Here is a 21,327-nt window from a genome sequence, read left to right as displayed (position 1 = left end):
ACGCTTCGGTGTTGGTTCATCGACGCTTCGGTTTGTTTATTGCCATAGAGTTTGCTTGAATATCAGCACTCTATGTTAATTACTCGAGCCTGCTTTTTGAATATAAAATAAATTAGGAAGAAAAATACACATGCACACACATACAGGGCGTTGCGATCACAGTCGTTTGGAAAGGCCGGTTGAACTCAAGAAGCGCAGGAGCGCCTTTACAGCCTTCTTCTGCGGCATTAAGTCCTGTCGGTAGTGCAGAATTCTTTTTTCCGAAAGAGTCTGGTTGTCCAGTTCATCTAGTGCATTGCAGAAGGACTTTTCTGCGAGCAGTAATGTGGCCATTCGCACAGAATATGCGAAGTTGTTTCGTCACTGCCACAATTGTCACATGCAGCAGTGCCGGCAGTTCCTATGCACAACGCATACACGTTGGTAAATGCGACACCCAACCATAACTTGCACAGCATAGTAGCATCTCGTCGGTGAAGTTCTGGAGGGATTGGAAGACTGAGAGTTGGGTTTAAGGTACATAATCATGCGTGGGTGAAATGTGACTCGTTCCATTGTGACGTGGTCAATTGTGAGCAAGCATACGAGTTTCCATGCAGCTTCAGTTTTGGAGAGCGGAATTGATATCTGATTGCTTTCAGTATGGGCAGAACGGGCAGCTCGATTGGCCCATTCATTGCCCATTATTCCACAATGACTTGGAAGCCATTGAAAGGCTATTTCACGTCCTTTCTCAATTAAATGGTGATTCTCTTCTGCAATCTCAAACACTAGTTGTTCGTACGGGCCGCGGCGTAAAGGTGATAGAAGGGATTGCAGTGCTGCCCTAGAGTCAGTGAAAATTGTTCGTTTTTGTGGCTGTTGATCACTAATGAATTGCAGTGTGGCACAGAGAGCTGTGAGCTTCACTCCCGTTGATGTCGTAAGATGACAGGTCTTGAATTTTCTTATTGTGACTTTTATGGGTACAACAAAAGGTGCCGTTAAACTGTTCTGTAAAAAATGGAGGTGTCGGTGTATACGTGTATACAGCCTTGGTACGTCTTGTATAACAAGAGCAAAGCAAGCTGCTTAAAAGTAGGTGACGACATATTTGCTTTTTTCTGGATGCCAGGTATTGTTAGCCTGATCTTAGCCTGAGTCAGGCATCAAGGAGGAGTCGAAGGCCTGGCAGCGGTTGTGAAGCATGTTGGCAAAGAATTTCTATACATGGTTACCATTTGGCAAAAGGACGAACCTGGTCTGTGTACCGGTAAAGAGGCTAGGTGATGGCAGGGTGTCCAAGCAATATGCCTTATACAGTCGAATCTCATTAATTCGAACACGGTTAATTCGAACTCATGATGAGATCCCATCAAAGCTATTTATATTCCAATGGGCGAAAACGCCCAGTAATTCGAACGTGCAAGCACTTGCGACGGTTAATTCGAACGTACCGCGCTCTAAAAATGCTCTCAGCGCCCCGCCCAATCCCGCGGCGGCACCTGCAACATCTCAAAGCTGCGCACGAAGGAAATGAAAAGGAAAGAAAAGGCTGCTGTGGAATGTTTGCTCTCTCTCAAATGCCGATCTGCGATGCACACGTGTCATGCTTCTCCCTTTTTCCGTCCCTGCCACGTAAAGACACTTCTCCTTTCAATGCCGTGCATGAAGAGAGAGAGAGAGAAAAAAAAGAAAGCTGTCACTCGGTTGAATGAATGTGTGGTTGAAAAAAAGGAAAAAGGCACTATTTCAGCAGCCCTTGGCCCTTTTGGGAGCACGGCTTTGCGCCTTCAGGGGGGGGGATCTCTCACGCGCTGGTGCCACGCTTCTCCCTTTCCCGTCCCTGCCACGTAACCCTTCTCCTTTCAACGACGCGCGCAAAAAGAGCAAAAGAAAAACAAAAAAAGCTGCCGTGGAGTGTTAGTTTTCTTTCAAATGCCGATCTGCTTCTCTCCGCATGGAGACTCTCCTCCTTTCTTGTCACGTGCTGACCATGCTGCGGCTACGTAGCGGAGAAGCTCCGCTATGCAGTCGTTGTTGTCGTCGTCTTTAGAAAGTGTCGGCGCTGGACATTTCCGCGTGCAACTTTTCTTGCCAGGAGAATGCTGAAGCCGAAGTAGAAATGCTTTGCAAGCTGCGTGCATAATTGATTGACTCGCTGCAAGGCAAACGTATGCAGACACGCATCACCGATTACTTCCATTAATAACAGATGTCATGTGATTTGTGAATAAATGTAAGTCTTCTGAAACTTCCCCCTTGTGTGTTAGCTCAATGCACATGTGCCACTGCATAGAGAGCCCTCCATTTATTTAGCTTTCATTAGTTTGAACTTCTTTAATTTCGAACAAATTTTCGGGCCCCTTCGAGTTCGAATTATCGACATTGGACTGTATGTGTCCTGAGTGTCTCAACGTCAGTATGTGTCGCGATGAGGTGGTCACCGACGAGTGCTATAGAAGCCATTGTCGACGCACTACGAGGCAAGCCTAGGCAAATCCGGAGTGCCTGGGCTTGAACACTCTGTAACGTTCGTAGGCTTATTTTGCTTGCATTGGCCGGTAAGCTGTACCACAGGAAACCGAGAAAAAGTACTCTATTCAGCTGTAGCATTGCACTGGGTGACATTCCCCAAGTCTTCCCTGCAAAGAACTTCAGTAGATTACAGATGTCTATTAATCATTTTTTCATGTAGGAGACGTGATGGCTCCATGATAGATTCCTGTCAATTATGATGCCCAAAAACTTGTGCGATCAAACGTATAGTACAGTTTGACCGTTGATGCTTATGGTGTACTTATTCATAGGCTTGCATGTAAAAGTTACGAGGGCCCATTTCTCAAAAGAAATTTCCATGCCTCGATTTCGGAGGTAACGTAATGTTTCAGTGGCAGCTTTTTGAATTCTCGCTCACAACTGCAGGCGTGTTACAGCCGATGCCCAAACACAGATATCATCTGCGTACATTGATAGCCTGACTGTGCTTGGGAGATTCTCAGTGAGAGCAATTAGCAGCGTAAGGTTGAACAGCACAGGACTGAGTACGCCACCCTGGGGGACGCCACGGTGGCTGTAATGTGAAGAGGTTTGACCGTCTTTGGTGCTCACAAAGAAGGATCGCATCGAAAGATAACTACATATGCAGCGATACGTCTGACCACCTACTCCTACATCTTCGAGAGCGGTAAGAACTGGTTCATGCGTAACGTTGTCATACGCCCCTTGATGACGTCTAGGAACAAAGATGGTAGAGACGCTTACAGCCTTTCTCGTGTTGGGCATAAGTGACCAGGTCGCAATGGGCTCTTGACATGAGGGATTTTCATTCTTCCATTTGAACCGACCACGTATATTCTGTAATAAATGTTATCTCTAATTAATGCTGTAATAATTTGGTATAGTCATTTTACGGTGTCTGCCTCTCAGAAAAAGTAATAATGAAGGCAGCAAGCAAATAGCTCATTTCTCTTACGTTTGAGGATTTTCAGGCACATTTTTTGAAACAGCCTGTATAATAAAGAAGTGCTACATTTGATGCTGCTTCGCACCCTTGAAATTTTAAAGTTTTGACAGGGTCTTGAAAATCCTTGGTTATTCTTGTGATTTTATCTCCAAAACCAGCACAAACCCCGTTAGTGCACAGGTTGCCACTCACATGCCTTTTCATGTTCACTGCTAGGTAGCCTTTAGTAGCATGCCCGAGCTGGCGACACAGCACCACGTATAGAAACACCAGTTCATGACATAAAAATGCCCACCTAATTAATGGTCAGCCAATGTTTTTCCTGACATAATCACTTAAAGGTACACAAAAATGAAGCATTTTATGCTAATTGTTCTCTAGGGTGAAATGGTCATGAAATCATCAACACTGCTATGTTGAAGGCTGTATGATCCTTGATAGAGTATTTAATGAGGCTGATTATTAGAGTTATACATTTCTTGCTGTACTCTCATCACTAGGGGCCGGAATTGTAGGCACTAAAAAATCGTGTTTTAGGAGCCGAAAATAGGTGGACATAACACTGTTTTAGGCACCCAAAATCATAAATATAGGCACAATAAACGTTGACAAAATTCATGTTTTCGAAGAAATAGTGTGGGATCTGTGGCTACGGCAGGCACACAAACAGAAATGTTTTAGTTTATCATGGTATACTAAGGTGATATGATTTAGTATAGCCATGCAATTTTTTCTAATCCAGATCTCCCGTTTTCTAGTCCAGCATGGCGACTTAAGTGTCCACCATTGAATAAACATTCTCCTCGGTCTCTTTCTTTTCGGCATGACTGAGAAATGCAACATAGAAGCAAATGGTCAGAGTGCCAAAGGTCAGAAGGGTCTTTTTGCCTCGTAATAACTTAATCTAACCAATCAGGGTCAATTTTTCTACTGTCTGTTGACACCTTCAAGGGCCCTTTAGTAGGTTTCAAAATTTTGAGCAGGCAGGAGGAATGCATGCACTAGGTGCTCACAATCTCATCTGCCAAGATTCGCAATGCTACGTGGCCAGGAAAGAAGTGATATTTCGGACTGAACGCCGCTTGGATTTCATTTCACAGGCGCGCGCCCCAACATGGTGGAGGTGATGTAGGCTATACAAAAAGGAATAGTTCTGCGTAAATCAAAGTAGTACGTGACACAGCGAGAGTTATTCGAGGAGACGTGTTTAATTTGTACAATCTCTTACCTGAATAGAAGTATGGACAGAAATATTAAAACATACTAACGAAATATGTGCATTATTTTTTTAACTTTGTATCAAGTGAGATGCGAGACTAATCTGCCTACATTTTGCTTGCGTTGTTATTCTCGCTGTTCTAGCATCGTGCCAATGACAGCATTCACAGCACTTGGTGTGTTTTTGGTGAATCGTTCCTTAGTGCAGTTGTAGCGGTTCGACGCTATAGTGGCACAACGCTTTTAAATGGGCACGCAACAACTTCCTCTGTCTATAATTAAAGTTTTTCACGTGACCTAGTGAAGCACTGTTTAAAAAGTAAATTACAAACAAAACAACAACCATGTGGACATTCTTTTTTAGCTCCACTCTAAATTTTTCTGATGAAACTCTACAGTTTCGCATTTGTTCTTCATTGTCTTGCCGCTGCACAGAAGCACCTCCTGTTCACCATGCATGCGAGCACAGGCCGGGGAAATGCCGAGCAGACAACGCAACGCGGATGACTACATGTGTAGAGGCTAATGAGCCTTCGCCTCGTAGTTTTGACAGTACTGAAAGGAACTTGTGAGATGGTGTATAGGTTGCCTCTCGATAGAGTCCTGAATGATCAATTTTGCCCGGTAATATGAATACCCATCTCCAACTGTACTCGAAAGCAAAATTTGAGGTTATATGGTGCTCATATAGGCAAGTTTTGAAAATAGGCATATGGGAATTTAAGCACAAAAGAATTGAGGCATCTACAGGCAGTATCAAAACTCTATAAAAGCTCTTCTTACCTTTTTCTTCATGCTCATAGTATATAAAAGTGGCAGGATAGGAACACATTAAACAAAATAGGCATTTGCCTATAATCCGGTCTCTACTCATCACAATATGTGTAGAGGTTTACTTGCATTTGTGGTAGCAACTATAGCATGGGTCACTGGTGTACATTTATGATGTACTTGATTCATGGTTGAACTGTGACTGAAATTGTCAGAGGTGTATTTATTGCAGGTGAAAAAAAAAAGGCATTACATATTGTTGTAACTAGCTTTTCTGCTCACAGTTTTTTTTTTTTTCATTCCAGGATGAAGAACCAGATGTAGGGGACCTGGATGTAGATTATTCATTTTTCGACAAGGCAGTTTGGCCATCACTTGCTCACAGAATTCCAGCTTTCAAGTCTCTGAAGGTGAAGTCTCATTTGTAATATGTGCGAGTGCCATTACGTGTAGCTAGGGTTGCCATCCGATGCTAACTGGCCCAACTGGTTTTTTATATAGTGGGCCAGTGAATATTTGACATTTTACAGCAAAAGCTGTTATGAACTTAAAATTACAACAAGAGCCTATTCTAGTGCAGTAACCTCCGTCGCCGGTGTCCGTAATTGCAGTCGCATGAAACAAGAAAAAAAAAACTAAATAAAATAAATGTCGAGGACAGTACGGGAATAGAACCCTAGCCCTTTGCGTGACAGCCCAGTACTCTATCACTGAGCTACGCTGGTGCTCGAAACTTCATTGCAAACTGACCCTAAGCAGCCTTCATGTTGGGTAAGTAATCATGTTAACAATGTAACAAAATGTTTTAGAACAGTAAAAGTAACAACAAGGTATCACACAATGCGACGAATTGCACAATGAGTAGGTCGTTAACACTTCAGCCCATTACAAAATCCACAGGCATAATTTTCTGTTGTCGTCGGCCATATTATCAATAAAATGCACATAATTCCTTACAAGTGTGTTGCGGGTACTATGCTTTTCTGAAGATAAACAACAGTGGCATAGTAGACGCTTTCCCACTACACAAAAATTATAATTTATGGCTTAGTGGGTACCATGCAAGTGTGCTTGTAGTATAGTTGCCCCAAGAAGGTTTAAAAAGGGCCCTAGAAAGGCCACTGCTCCCGCTTTCTCTGTAACTGTGCTGTGCGTTCCGCGTAGGTCTGCCAATATTTTTTGTGGTATATTACATCGTTAGTTTTAAAGGGACAATAAAGTAAAATAATAAATTAGTTTAGATTGATACTGTGTTCTCTGAGAACTTTAATGTCCTTAATATTACCATCATAAGTTCATTATTAGAGGAGAAAATCGAGGTCAACGTACCAATTATAAATTCCACGCTGAAATCTGTGTGCATGACATCACTAATTTCAAAGTGTATGTATTTTGATGATATTGGCTCGACGAAATTCTGTGAAACTTGGTGGGTTAAGCCTCTGACCCCATCATCAGACATTGTGCTTCATTCTTACCCATTAGGAGCTTCATAGGAATTTATGACGTCACGGCATGGGGTGCAGGAATTTCAAGGTGTTATCGTCCGCATTTTCTTTTCACGCGTTATCCCCCTTTCCAAGTGTCTTCTTGCAGCGAGCATGGTGATTTTGTAATTGTAAAAAGATGATTTACCAACAACAAAAAAATCATATTCCTCTTTAGTGTCCTTGTAAAGTGTGTGCCTATAGTGCCAGTAGCCTGTTGGATTCAGATGTAATGAAGAGCGGTTTATGGACGAAGTGTTGCAGTTCTTTTTCAAGGGAGCACATTCAGAGTAATAAGCTAAGTGCCATTCTAATCATGGGGATTTTTACGCCAGCAATGAGGCTAGTTGGTTAGCCTCAGTGTGCTGTTTTTGTTAGTACATGACGCTTGTTTGACTCAAGGAAAGCAATGTTACATTAAAGAGCCCTGCATGCTGAAGATTTGGCAAAGTGTCTATTGTTCTACATTAATTTAATCCTCCTTAGCCTATTCTGTGTTTCCTCCACCCCATTAAAGGACCCCCCTTTTTTTGTTTCCTTTGCTCTCTCTCTCTTTCTGATTTATTTGTTTTTTTTTTCTTTTATAAAAGTTGGAAATCTCATGTGTAAAATGCTACAAATTTTTATGAAAGCCCTGGAACACCTTTACTGAGTTTAAAGGGAACCTATGGCTTTTTTTTGTCAACCATCTAAAAGTAACAGTAATTCCCTGTACAAGAGACAGTTGTGTCACGTGTCCGATAATTGAAATGTTGAGCAAATCCAGAAATAATTTAACATAGGTAGAAAATGCAAGAACGAAAAACTAGACCAGTCAAGCATCACCTCTTTATGCACCAAATTTGCATGTACAAGCTGGGAGATAACACAAGGCATGCTGGTCTGGTCAGTGCGGAGTAGCATAGAGCCAGCAAATGCTTTCATGGCTGCGCCACATCATTGAGCCATGTCTTCCGATTTGTCAAATACCTAGTGGCAGCTGCACTGCCACTGAATTCAGCAGCCATTATTTGCCATTTGCATTCGACCCACTCAGCGCAGCATGTCGCGCTGGGTTACCAGCATGAAGACTGAGGGCTGCCCTAAGTCGCTGATTTTTCTTCCCTGGAAGTGTGCCAGTGGCAGTAGAAAGCAGCGGCCAGTAAGCTTGTATAAATCAGGAGGGGGTAGCCATCACTTGTTCACTGGCTTTGGAATACCACCTCACTGACGCCATATAATATGAGAGTGTAGGAAAACAAACACATTCGTGAGCATTATCACATCCCAGAGTTGCATTGGTGTGAAGTGACCAGACATCTTTGAAAATAATGAGTGAAAGACTATTAAGGTCGAATTTATGTGGCCACTTAAAGTAAACCAGGGTGGTGGCAAGAGGGGGATAGCAAGCAAGTAGGAAGGCTTGGAAGCATTATGTATGGCACACTTTGATAAATGCGCGACACCATGCTGCTTTCATTAATTAACATCATGCTCCGCATTGAAAGAGAACTATATTTGTATATCTAATAACAGGTAAATAAATGTAAATTTGTAGACCAACTGTTCATGGAGTTCTACAATGATAATGGAGCTAGCTAAGCACGAGTCATGGGTATCAAATGAGTGGGACTGTGTATTTAAGTGAGCAGGACTCTCTTTTTGTCACAGAGGTGTTTGGCTGCCGTACTTCAATCATCTAGGCAGCGCCTCTCTAGACTTGTTGAGTTGTACCCCCCTTGTTATAGCCATTTGAAAGTGTGACGATACCACCGTGGTCATCTGCTCATCCTCCTTGTGGCATTCCTCTTTCTCATGACTGTATGGCACTACCAGCTACGAACATAGTGGATAGCTGTTTATGAATTATTCTTGGTACTTTTAAGCACAAAGCTTATTATGCCATCTGGTTTTTGTGTGAGATGTCCTCAAACCTTTTGTAATTCTTCAGAATGGAGAATGCCCAACGATTGGCCCCATTGTCACCGAATGAGACATAATTCTTGTTATTTCCATCGCTGTTGGAACTTCTCACCTTAGCACACCTTCTTTTTCAACATGTGTTCTACCAGTTCTCAATGTTCTGCTCCTGCTACTCATAATTAATGGAGTTGCTTCCCATGAGCCTCCTTCCACCATTACCTCTGTCAGCTGCTTCTTATGCGACTAATTCTGCTTCCCTCAGCCTCACCGTCTTTCCGCAAACCGAAGGTTGCATATCAAATATCGGCTGCGACGGTTGCATCGTCTGTGGAGGCGAAAATGCTTAAGGCCTTGTGCTTAGATTTAGGTGCACGTTAAAAAACACCAGGTGGTCAAAATTTTCAGAGCCCTCTACAAAGGCGTCTCTCATCATATCTTGGGTTTGAAATGGAAACTTCTAGGTATTATTATTCCTTCTAGACATCCTCTAAATGCTTGCAGCAGAAAACTAGACAGTGGTGCTTGTGGAGGTGAAAGTGCAGTATTGTCGCTTACAGCATCTGATTGCAGTGTACTGCTGCCGTGTTTCACACTGGGCAGGTAATGCTGTGGAAGTTGAAGAAGTTCAACAAAAGAAAATAAAGCATAAAACGGAACAAATGTCATCAACTGATTTGTATTGCAAAGCTACAAGCAAATCTACACAGATTTCACGCAAGGCTTCTCAGTTGGTGAAAAATTAGTCCAGGTCGAGCAAATTTGCCATTACAGAGTCATTGAATTAATAGGCAAATCTGCTCTGAAACTCGGATTAGTGAATTACAGTGAATTGCTATGCATGTGATCAGTGAATTGCTATGCATGTGATTGGTACAGAGCTGTGGCTGATGCTGGTAAGCAATTGATGCCAAGAATAGATGCCAGTCTAGCACTATATGCTACACCTAATGACATTGACATCATCTGAGGTGACCTGAAAGTGACCCGTAATTTCTGTGACATCACCACTGTGGCCAAACTCTTAGTTATCATAGCTAGTAATGACATCATAGACACCATTGGTCTATGACGGAAGTGCTACGGAAGTTCGCTAGATTTCTGTGTGTTAATATGGCCGAGTTTGCCATGTTTCACGTGCTAGATGGCGTTGGCAGCACCTGGCGACTTGTCATTCTCAAAGCTCTCCCAAACCAAAACTGAGACTAGTCAGTAATGAGTAGATTCTAATTAATTGCCAGTAAACAATGCAACATGTTACACATGACAGTGGCATAATGCTATAAAAAATGCCAAACCAATTTTTTTTGTGGTTTACTTTACAAATGTCCTTGTAATGTTGAGATATGTTGTTGAAGGTAGTGTAGGTCTTTCCTCATTCCCATGCAAAATTAGCACCAAATGTTCTTGTGTGCATGAATAAGATGTGCTGTACATATGCTCATTGTGAACTACATCATCCTTAAAAAAGGCATTATATATCATGCATATTGCGGCAATAAATTGTACATACTTATTTTACTGCATATGGTTTAGCACATTTTACAATGTATGACATGTCTATCAAGAAAAACTCTTTGCTTGTTTTTATTTTTGTTTCAGGTGAAAAGTGCTTGGGCTGGATTCTACGACTACAACACATTAGACCAAAATGGTTGTGTAGGACGACACCCTTGCTATAACAATGTTTTCTTCGCAACTGGATTCAGTGGCCACGGCATCCAGATGGCACCTGGGGTTGGTAGGGCTATGATGGAGCTTATAATTGATGGAAAATTTGTCAGCATTGATTTAAAACGTTTTGGCTTAGAGAGATTCATACATCAAGAGCCAATCAAAGAGGCTAATATTGTATAGTAAATGTGCTAGGCTCTTCATAGGCGACAGTGTAATGTAATACATTATGTAACTAGCACAGCAAAAGTGCTGTCTCTGCCCCATTTCAAATTCCAAATGAAATATTTGCCTACTTTCTTAGAACAGTCGCACAGCACATGTTTTATTTCTGTACTGATGAAGACACTTGTAAACACTGTGAAAAAGTTGCACAAACTTTTAGAAAGTAGAAGCTAAACAATAAAGACAACCATCCTGGCATATGCCAGTAGTTTGCATACAAAGTGCTCCAAGAAATCTCAAAACTGGCATGTAATGTGTTAGGCTATGGGACTGAAGTACTCTGCACCTATTTTACAAGACAGAGGACTTTCCTGCAACGGTAGTGCTAAATTTCACCCCACTCCTTTTCTATTTCTGGGCTGCACCAAGGGGTAAGGCCAAATGTCAGGTACAGCCGCGGCCACGTCTGTGTAAAGCACGCGAACAGCTGGTTTTCGCTCTGCGGGGCGAAACCTTGGGGCAGTATCAGGCTCTGACGTGGTCAGCGTGACAACTAGGCTGTGCATGCTCCCGATACACCACTTCAGAGCCTGAAACTGCCTCAAGGTTTCCGCCCGCAGAGCAAGAACCGGCTGCCCGAGCGCTCTACACAGACGTGGCCGCCGTTGTACATCGTACAGAGTTTTTAAAAAATGCTTTAAACTTTGACAAATGAAGCGCAAAGCTTTTCATTTATGCCATCAATGTTTGCATACGGTGGGTGGCAGCTACTGGCCTAGCACATCATATTGGCACCAGCAGGTTTGTGAAATAGTACTACTACTGTGTTTTAGATTGAATAAATGGGCTTTTGAAATGGAAACACACTGAAGATTGCCAGTTCATTCACGTGGACGCAAATTTATCAGAAGAAAATGTACTGCTAAATGCAAAAATTCTTGAATGCCAGTTTCTAGACCATTGCTCACCCAGAGACCAACTTTGTGCAGCCAAAATGAGCCCATCTTATCCACACACAAATTGAAATCTGTATTTGCTTGCATGTTGACAGAGTACAGCTTAAAACTTTATGCTATAATCTTGGCAGGCAGGTTTGCTCCAATCGTTACAGCTAATATCAACGTGATATCGATATAGTGTGTCTTATGTCAAAATAAAGCAGTGCCATAGCCATCACTTTACCATGGTTGAAAAATGCAATGAAAAATTTTTTTGAGCGAGACATGCTCACAGCCCCGCAGCGGTGGTCTAGTGGCTAAGGTACATACCATAAATCCGCTGCTGCTGGCCCGCAGGTCCCGGGATCGAATTCCAGCTGCAGCGGCTGCATTTCCGATGGAGGCGAAAATGCTGTAGTCCCTTGTGCTCAGATTTGGGTGCACATTAAAGAACTTCAGGGGGCCGAAATGTTCGGAGCCCTGCACTAAGGCGTCTCTCATAATCATATGGGGGTTTTGGGACATTAAACCCCACAAATCGAGACACATGCTCGCAGCATTCATGCATATGCATTATATACCAACACAAGTTCCTGCGGTGGTACAGTGGCTACAGTGCTTAGCTGCTTACCCAAAAGTTGTGGATTCGATCGCGGCCAGGGCAGTCACATTTCGATAGAGGCGACATGCTAATGATCATGTACTTAGAATGTACTTAAGTTTAGGTACACACTGAAGTTTCTCAGGTGGTCAAAATTTTCAGAGCTACAATCGTATCATGTTTTTCGCATGTAAAACTCTATATGCTATTATTCTACTGGCACATGGCGTCTATGATGTTGGCTGATAAAGTAAGATCAGGATATTTCAGCGATTTTTATAGCTCGAAAATTTACCTATTCTGAAAGATTTTTGCGGCGGTCGATTTGAGAGGCATCATTCCTTGATGAAGGCATTCCATGGTTACATGGCAATGTGTTGCAGGGCACCTTTAAAGAGGCCCCAACCCTTTTTGACCATGGTCAGAAAACGCTGCCGATCGGTTGGAGAGGCTCCCGATAACATGCTAGCCAAATATTATAGCGCAGCACGTGGCCTGGAATTCACAATAAATTATCGAAGTCAGCTAAAAATTGCTTTCTTTTCTCTTGGCAAATAATAGAGAAAGCTCAGAAATCGCTCGAAGGCCATCTATCAGCCATTGGCTGATTTGAACATGGTGTACTCGTTCATTACTGCGATCGCCGCGACTTGTCCATGCATTCGCGCAACTACACTGAAAAAAAGCAGTGTATTTGAAGGGCAAAAAAAGAAGAAAGTGCTCAAGGTCACGAGATGCGTGTGACTTTTTTTTTGCCTTTCCTCTCTGCTTAGCTTCCAGCACTTTTGGTGGGGCGAGAAAAGATAAAATGTGATTGCAGCATGCAACAAATCTTTGTAACTTTGCTCGTACTGGACAGATTCTTAAAAACTTTTGCAGTGTTGAAATCGTGAGGCGATAAGCTCTTTTACTGAATCCATTCCATGGTTACTTGAAAAAGTGTTTCAGAACCCCTTTAGCTTATGTCCGGAAACTTGATGCACTCAGTAGTGATAAATCCAGCATGCCTCCAGCCAAATGCTAGTCTGAATCGACTTACAACCACACAAGTGTAGATATACTAGAGGATTAGCTCAGCTTTTGCTTCTTCAGTAGAAATTTTGCCAGCAGACTTCCACTTTTGTTGTACAATGCTATTGCTTCATGGAGTAACTGTCAAACTATATGCCATAGTTTCAATGGCCTAGAAAGAAAACTGGTGCTGCACGCAGATGTATGCATGGGAATGCTGGGATACGTTTCATTCGTACTTGATTCGGGTTGGTATCGTTCACGCAAAGCCTGGACTCCTTGAAGATGCGTCTGGCTTCAATGTTCCTTGCGTCAAAATGGTTGCTTTCGTACTGAAGGAGCCTGTAGTAAGCTATTTTTTTTTACCACTGCACAGAAATGAGATTTATTTGCTTTGGAAACGTTCATGTCGTTTTGCTATTTCACAGTAAACGTAAAAAGTAACGGACGTGCGCTAAACTTTGAAGGTAGATGACTATGCCAGTGCGCACTTTGCGACTGTCATCAGTTTCTTTCTTTTGCTGTATGGTTATGCCTTACTAGTGTGGACTTTTCTAGATTATAATATGTGCAAATGAGATATGTTTATAAAAGCTATGTTTTAGAGAAGCTTTATTGGCACAGTCGTATCAGTTTTTTTAGTCGGAACCTCCAGCCAACAGAAGCCTCTAAGACACACATGCTGTCATTCCCATCGCGACTTGTAAAAGTTGCTTAGGTGGGGGCACAAGACTTCCCTCTAGGTAATATTGTGAGAAACTCTCTATGAGACATGGACTTTCTATCCAGAACACTCAGTAATTTTCTACCCACACGAGGTCTTCACATTCACACATAGGAAATTTTATTTCCACACTATTTGGGATGGGTCGGTTTGTTATCTGGTCAACTGTTGAGGGCCTGGTGAAAAAAGGGTGCCACTCTGCTTATTTGCTGTTCGAGAAGGAGCAAATCCAAGAAGTTTCTGTGTATTCTGGAAAAAAAAAAATATTGGAGCACACTTTTAATTCTGCAATTTGATTTTGTTATAAAAAAGTTAATAAGCATTTGCATGAGAGATCTGAAACATGTCAGCCAAAATGTTTAAAACTATTTTCAATTGCCAAGCCTACAATGGCTAAAACACAAGTCCAATCACTCGCTGCCTGCCTATACAAATGCAACTATATTGTAATATCAAATAAGATAAATGTTTGTGCTGCCGACATAACATGATTCTAAATTTGTTTAAAGGGCAACTCCGGCGCATTCAACCATACTGAGATAATGCTGTTTTCAAATAGTATTGACAGTCCTGCAAAAGCTAGAGTGATTCATTTTGCCCATGCACTTGTCAATAATTTTAATTAAACAATAAATGATGAGTCAAAACTGAAACAGGGAGCTGCTCTGTTATACATGGTGGGTATCTAATGACGTCACGAGATCCACTACACACTGCCACGGCTGGCCAAGGTGTAAACATAGCGCAGAAAGCAAGTTGGCAATGTCATCTTACGCAAAATCAAGCTGTGCTAGCTCGTCTGAACTTGCCAGTGACAAGTTCAACGATGATTGCAGCGACTATCTGAGTGCTGAAGTATTGCTATTTGATTTCGACCTGCCGGCGCATGAAGCATCTGAGGCCCCGAATCAATTTTCTCGTTGCTCAGTATTGTAAGACCCGAAGCAAAATCAAGCTGCGCTAGCTCGTCTGAACTTGCCAGTGACAAGTTCAACGATGATTGCAGCGACTATCTGAGTGCTGAAGTATTGCTATTTGATTTCGACCTGCCGGCACATGAAGCATCTGAGGCCCCAAATCAATTTTCTCATTGCTCAGTATTGTAAGACCCGAAGTCAACAACTACTAACACGCTGTATGCAGCTGACGAAACTCAACTGTTCTCGTATTGTCGTCGCCTCGTAGAAGAAAGCGCGTGCTGCATCCATCTGCTGGGAAAGACAGGGTTTTTGAAAAAGAGTAGCCCCTTACGTCACATACACAGGGTGGTTCGCGTTTACAAAAGCGATTCCAGAACCAACTACCAATTTAAAATTTGGCACATATCACCCAAGTACCGACGTGAATACATGTTGAAAGTTTTGTTGCTGGAAACTTTCCACTACAAATAAAACTGCAGGGCAACACTCACCTGCCTGATGGACATGGTGCAGAGGATGTAAAGAAAGATAAAGGAACAGTCAGTATAGTCTTCTCCAGGCAGATTCCTGTGCGAGAGGCTCTGAATCCAAGAAACTGGCACAAAGGGCAATTTGGCAACAACCCGGCCATCGAAGCTGAAGAAGTATGCGATTGATAAATCAGGATGGGTCTCGCATAAAATATCCTTGCATTTATCACACATGTAAAAAAATCTGACACACATGCACAAACACCTGTAAGCTACCACAGGTGCCCTGTAAAAACAACATATGGCCTATAGTGCAGTAGTTGAAAGTAGATTAGGCACAGAACTGCAGGTGCAGGTATTGACTACTTTCGTCTCGATGTAGACAAGACCAAAAATGAATTGATGCATGGGCGTCGGCATGGGGTGCAAAAGGGACACATGCACCCCTCAAGCCACACCAGCATACACTCCCCAAGCTGAAGGGAGCGTCTGCAAATCATTACATGACCTGGTAGACCACAACCACAATAAGCACAATGTTTGTGAATCAGCAGCTCTCTTGCAACTTTCGTTGGCAAACAGCTTCCTGTTGCCAAGTGTTGTGACCAACGATGCAGACATGTCCGTCCAGCTTGGTTAGCGTCTTTGGCAGCCCAGTAGCTAGTGATGTGCTCAGCTACAGAAATGCAAGCAGCACACTTTGTAGTGTGTGCCTGGAACGTGCAAATGTATTTATTGTACTTCCTGCTGGCATATCCCTTGCTGGTCCAACACAGTCAATTTCAAGACACTCACCAGGTAATGTCTGCTATTCTGCAGCACTTAATGAAGCAGTACTGCTGCTTGGCACTATTAGTATAGAAGGAGTAGGTGGCGCACAAATACTGCTACCACATGTTTAAGTTGCGTTCAGAAGGCAACCAGGCATCATAGACTAATCTAACGTGGAAAAGAATCGAAGCGGCAAAACAGTATCACTACTGCAGTCGCCCGTCGGAGCACAAGGCTAGGAGAATGGCAAAATGGTACCACCTTGCAAAGATGTTCAAAAGCTTGTGTGCTCCTTCCGTAAAGTCACTTCTGTGATGTACATGTACGCAATAATTCTTGGTGGAGCCCAGCATAAAACAATTTCCTGCTATAAAAATAAAGATTGTCTTGTATGCACGTGAAGAAGTATATAACAGGGCATTGATAAGTTCTCCAACTTCTTGCAAAGTAACTGCACTTCTTGTTTGGTGGATCTGTTCATAATTAAAATAATTTCATGTTCTTTACTACGTATTCACACAAGCCCACCTTTCTGCCAAATGCTTGAGAGTATATGCACACAAACTGTGACAACACTGCTACTACAACATTTTATTAATTAAAATTAAATAATGCTAAAACCACCAGTTACAGATGATAATTTTGTGTTTTTTACTACGCATTCACACAAGCCCACCTTTCTGCCAAATGCTTGAGAGTATATGCACACAAACTGTGACACTACTACTACAACATTTCATTAAGATTAAATAATGCTAAAACCACCAGTTACAGATGATATGCAGCCAAAATTCAAGATAAAATTGGTTATGATATAATCCCAGTTTAAGAAGAAATTCTCATAGGAACCCATGCACTTATTTAACAAGGCAATTCTTTGTAAATGGCAGTAACAAACTTCCTTTATTTCAGTATAAAGATTTGCTAGTTATACTGTACTGATTGTGTGAAAATTTGGTGACATGCAATTCTTGTATTTACATGAGCATATGCAGTAACTTGTCAGAGCCAGCAGTTCAAAACTCAGATGAGTGCGAAGTTGGCTTAGTTGGTTAGATATAAGAAAAACAGCACGGCAACTGGACCAATAAAAGGTTAGCACAAAAGAGCATGGGAGAGTGCAGCGCTTTCCATTTGTACAATACATTTTGCTGTACAATAGGCCCCTTCACACCAGTTGACTCTCATGACAGTGCCTGTATTTCATTGTATTTCATTGATTGCTTAGCCCAACAGTTTCTCTTGGAATGTCAAAACTCTGTTTTCCATCAACCAGCCTACCAAACCAGCCATAGTGCTGACTCAGTGATTACAGATTCACTCTAAGTGTTCTCTTTCACAATGTTTGAGGGTGTACGTGTAACTATATCACATTTACAATACACACAAAACAGTGCCATTAATGTCCCCTACACCTTCCCTGGCTTCATTTTCTGCTGGTTTTTATACTTGGCATTATGGCACATCTGTTCGCTCTCTGCAATCCAAAAAAAAAAAAAAAAAAGAAAAAGAGGCAGCAATTGCCGAGTGGCAACTACACAAGCACAGCTTGTGTAATTTTCTCACTGCAGACATTTTGCTGGTATGACACTAGCCGGATAACTAGTACACACGTCATCGAAAATTCTTAATACTGCGACAGGTTCATGAAGCATTTTTTAAGGCGCATGCATACTGTGTGAAGATTTGCACATCACACTAAAGACTGCAAGCCAGTTAGCACAAGGCTCATACTACTTAAAAACACACCTTGCTTGCCTTTTATAAATGTAATGAAGAACAAGCACTCACATTGAATTGAACATGCTGAGAAGCGCTGTAAAGGCAAAGCCTATGGCAAACATTGACTTCATTTTCACCTGCAAGCAGACAGAGAAGTGGGCCAAGTCATGTGCGTCACAGTGCTAAAATATGCAACGAGAGCCGGAAATTGCTCACGAGTGACAGGTCTCTGTTGTTGTTCTTCAATTTTTCTTCTTCCCGTTCTGCGAGGAATGCAATTAGCAAGAAAGAAAGAGAATCGCCGACTAAGCGCAATAAAGAAAGTTCAAACCTTACCTATCTTCTTCTTCTGTTGTCGGGCGGCTGTCTCGCCGTGAGCCTCTTTCTTCTTTTCCACTGCAACATAGAATACGCTATGGTTGACTGCTAACTAATCGAAATTTTACACACACACACACACACAAACACACACACACACGCACGCACGCACGCTATAACGCACTTACGTCTTTTACTTTGTTTTTCAACTTCCGCCTTTAGTTTCTGGTACTTGTCGGTTCTGTACACCATAAGCCATGTCAGACCTTCAAAGAACAGCAAAAAAGCGGCTTTGAGCAGATTCAAGAGTAAACTTAATGCGATCAGCGTGCACAATCTAATTCTCACGGCATGCGCCACGTCTAGCGTTACAATGGTTTCGTAACATAAAACTGACATACCTTCGCTCAGCAAGGCCGTGAATATAGAAATTACGAGTATTAATAACGTGTCTGACCACATTCTTGAACTGATTTCTGCACCGAAATTCTGCTAAAACCACGATTATAACAGAAACTCTAGTGCACTTTACCTTTCACACTGTTGCTTGCCAACTATTGTTTTTCGGCTAATGTCAGTGTGCCGCTGGCAATGTTAGGCAGGCTTTATGTATTTACAAGTGGAGATTCACGTGGGAACGCTAAAAAACAAAACTAGAGGGCTATAACCGTACTTTTATCTACGTGCACGCGACAAAATGATATTTTGTGAACATCTGAAGTTTAACGCACGAGTGACTGACATGTTTTAGCGTTCTCTGGTAAATAGTGTTTTAACTTGGGTTTAGTTTGGAATTCAGCGGGCTACTCTTGTGGTTTAGGCTGCTTGTCTTTCCGTAAGGGATGGAAACGGCTTGAACCCCATCAGAAATACGCTACGGTGCTACGGCCAACCTACAGCTACAGCCACTACGGCTGTTTCGGGCCCTGCTACCTGGTTGCCTACGTCTAAGGTACTACAACAGCGTAATAAGTTACGTGAAGGTAGTTACGCACAACGTTGGAGAGGCGCATACCGTGGTTCAATCCAAAGGTATTCCGTTCCCTCGGAGTCGTAAAGCTCGCATTGAGGAATGGTCTTTACCTGCTTCACGTAACTAGGTGAGGTTCTTCGCACTTCATACCTTTCACGCCTTGTTGGTTGTTTTGCGTAAGAGCGGACTTGTGCTGAAACATGACAGTCAACGTGAGTACCACCTGCTGAAGCTTTTGGATGTGACGGAAGTTTAGCTGTTATGACAGAGCCGCCCAAGTTCGTCGATTCTTTGCTTACGTATGGAGCCTGTGCGGAATACGTGAAGGTCTTCGCGCTGTGGACGTCTGTGTCACTTTATGTTCCTCCTCAGTAGCGCCTGAAAACGTCTCTAAATTTACGTACTGTGCCCTAGGATTCCGCACCGCAGTAAGTTCCCATCTAAGGCGAGAGGTTGCATGCGATAATGTTTTTCTTTTACCATCGTCAAGTTCCAGGAAGTGTTCATTTTATTTTGGTATTTGCCATGTTTCGGGTGTCGTCATGTGTGTTTCCAAGGATTATGTATATGTGTAATTCTTGGTAATCTTAAGGCAAGACAGCCCTGATCATACCGTGACAGTTGGCGGGGTTATCCAGAAAATGGGCCACGTCGCTTGCGATCGCGACAGTTGAGGTCGTGTTATCACAGGGCAATAAACTGCTGAAACATCGCGTGGCGACAGCTAGCTTGTATTAATTAATTTGGAAGTGTTGAAAAAAATTGTTCAGCTGTAAAATTTACTCAGTTTCATGACAATGATCGGGCTGTCCCAATGCCTGATTAAGAAAAAAAATACATATAAGTGTTCATAAATGATGACAGAACTCCATAAACGCTGTCGCCTGGTCATAATGCTGCTCATATACTCTATAACCACTGGTGTCATCCACAAGCATTTTGCAAGCTATCTCTTGATAAATTTGCGACTTGTTACCCTGCACCTTTTTTCTTTATATTGCATTGAAGCAATAAAACAGTCGCTTGTTAGTCGGCCCTCGTCCTGTCTGTGATTTATTCGTTCCTCTTTTCTAGTTTGTGCTGTTTTCTTCTTTTACTTCAATAAATTCGTGTTTGCACAGCTTTAGCTCAGATATCTGCAATGGTCACATTGTGATTGTATGATACACTGAAATATTTTTGCGTTTCTTTTTTGTTTGCAAATATTAATTTGTGACTAATACTCTGAACGTGTGTGTCATCTAAAAAAAATGTTTTGCTTCAATTATGTATTTTGTAGCTTGGTATCTTAACAGAGCACATTTTTTTAACGTGCAGCTATGAATTACTTTTTAACCCTTATGCTAATCATTTCTTTCTTTATATTTTCGAGTTGTGTAACTCTGGTAGTCTTCTTGCAATATGCATTGTTCTATTTGACAAACTTGGTGGGGAGCTGAGAGAGTTGCTGTTCTTTTATAAGCCATGCTATTCCACACTACGAGGAAAGGGCTCAAGAGGTGTGCTCCCCTTGACCCCTTTCCTCGTTACTTATGTGCGCAAAATAGCCACAACTGTGGCTTCTTGTTGAGAGCAATGTGTACCTCTAGAGAGTGGCTGTGTTTGTCGCAGTGACTAAATGCGTTTGAAGGAAGGGAGGGCATTTTATGTGCTAATTATTGTATTAGTAATTTAACAATAGAACCCACAAAGCTGTAATAATAGTTCAGCTTATGTAGGGTATACTACATTAAGTTCTGCAAGAAATGTTTTCTTCTATATTTATTTCTATATATATTTTTGCTTTCAACTCTCGGGTTCAGCAGTGAGGAATATGGTAGACACATCTCAGTGCATGTATAACTAAAGCGGTAATGAAAAAACGCACACTGTAATTTTAAAAATGATGCATATCCTAGAAGAGCAGCTATCAAAAAATAAATATGTGTTAAGCAATCATCAGTTGTAGTTAGCACTATATAGTAGTGTACTTAGGAGGGGGCACAGAGTTAAACACACTGTTTTAAGCACCAACACTGCTTGTAGGTCCCTCTTTCAATGTAAAGGCAGGTATAATAAAAGTGAAAAGATTTTTCATGAGCGCAAGGAATACACAGAATGATGGCCAAATGGATCTATGTATAGTGCAGCTCTTCTGGCGAGTCAGGTGAACTCTTCCAGTGCTCCACATAAAGCGAATGAAAAAACTTGGATAGCAGATATTTTGGTTACAGCCACATC

At 42.1% G+C, this 21,327-nt stretch overlaps 3 protein-coding genes across 5 annotated transcripts in view; 2 read left to right on the top strand and 1 right to left on the bottom strand.

Annotated features, from left to right (window-relative positions):
- Positions 1-11,521, top strand: part of LOC119161408 (FAD-dependent oxidoreductase domain-containing protein 1) — a 71,858-nt gene extending 60,337 nt beyond the window's left edge. The window contains exons 8-9 of the mRNA XM_037413863.2: positions 5,740-5,844; positions 10,423-11,521. Of these exons, the coding sequence (XP_037269760.2) occupies positions 5,740-5,844; positions 10,423-10,677 (360 nt within the window). The 3' untranslated portion in view covers positions 10,678-11,521. The remainder of the gene's footprint in view (positions 1-5,739; positions 5,845-10,422) is intronic.
- A 2,509-nt stretch (positions 11,522-14,030) lies between these two features.
- LOC119161410 (calcium load-activated calcium channel) lies at positions 14,031-18,699 on the bottom strand. Its single transcript, XM_037413865.2, has 7 exons — positions 18,536-18,699; positions 18,323-18,400; positions 18,153-18,212; positions 18,033-18,079; positions 17,886-17,953; positions 15,345-15,489; positions 14,031-14,182 (listed from the first exon to the last, which is right to left on the bottom strand). Exons 1-7 carry the CDS (start codon positions 18,594-18,596, stop codon positions 14,087-14,089), a joined length of 555 nt encoding a protein of 184 aa, XP_037269762.2. The 5' UTR covers positions 18,597-18,699; the 3' UTR covers positions 14,031-14,086.
- Positions 18,700-18,838: 139 nt separating this feature from the next.
- LOC119161409 (uncharacterized) overlaps positions 18,839-21,327 on the top strand; it is a 72,622-nt gene continuing 70,133 nt past the window's right edge. The window contains exon 1 of one of the 3 annotated variants that reach the window (XM_075879329.1): positions 18,839-19,086. The gene's annotated coding sequence lies outside the window, so the exon portion shown is untranslated. Of the gene's footprint in view, positions 19,235-21,327 lie in introns of all 3 variants that reach the window. The other 2 variants (XM_075879328.1, XM_037413864.2) reach the window with 2 other exon arrangements.

Source organism: Rhipicephalus microplus, chromosome X, assembly GCF_043290135.1.
Source record: "Rhipicephalus microplus isolate Deutch F79 chromosome X, USDA_Rmic, whole genome shotgun sequence".
Classification (NCBI taxonomy): Eukaryota; Metazoa; Arthropoda; class Arachnida; order Ixodida; family Ixodidae; genus Rhipicephalus; species Rhipicephalus microplus.
The sequence above is the reverse complement of the archived record's forward strand: the minus strand, read 5'-3'. Positions and strand labels throughout refer to the sequence as shown.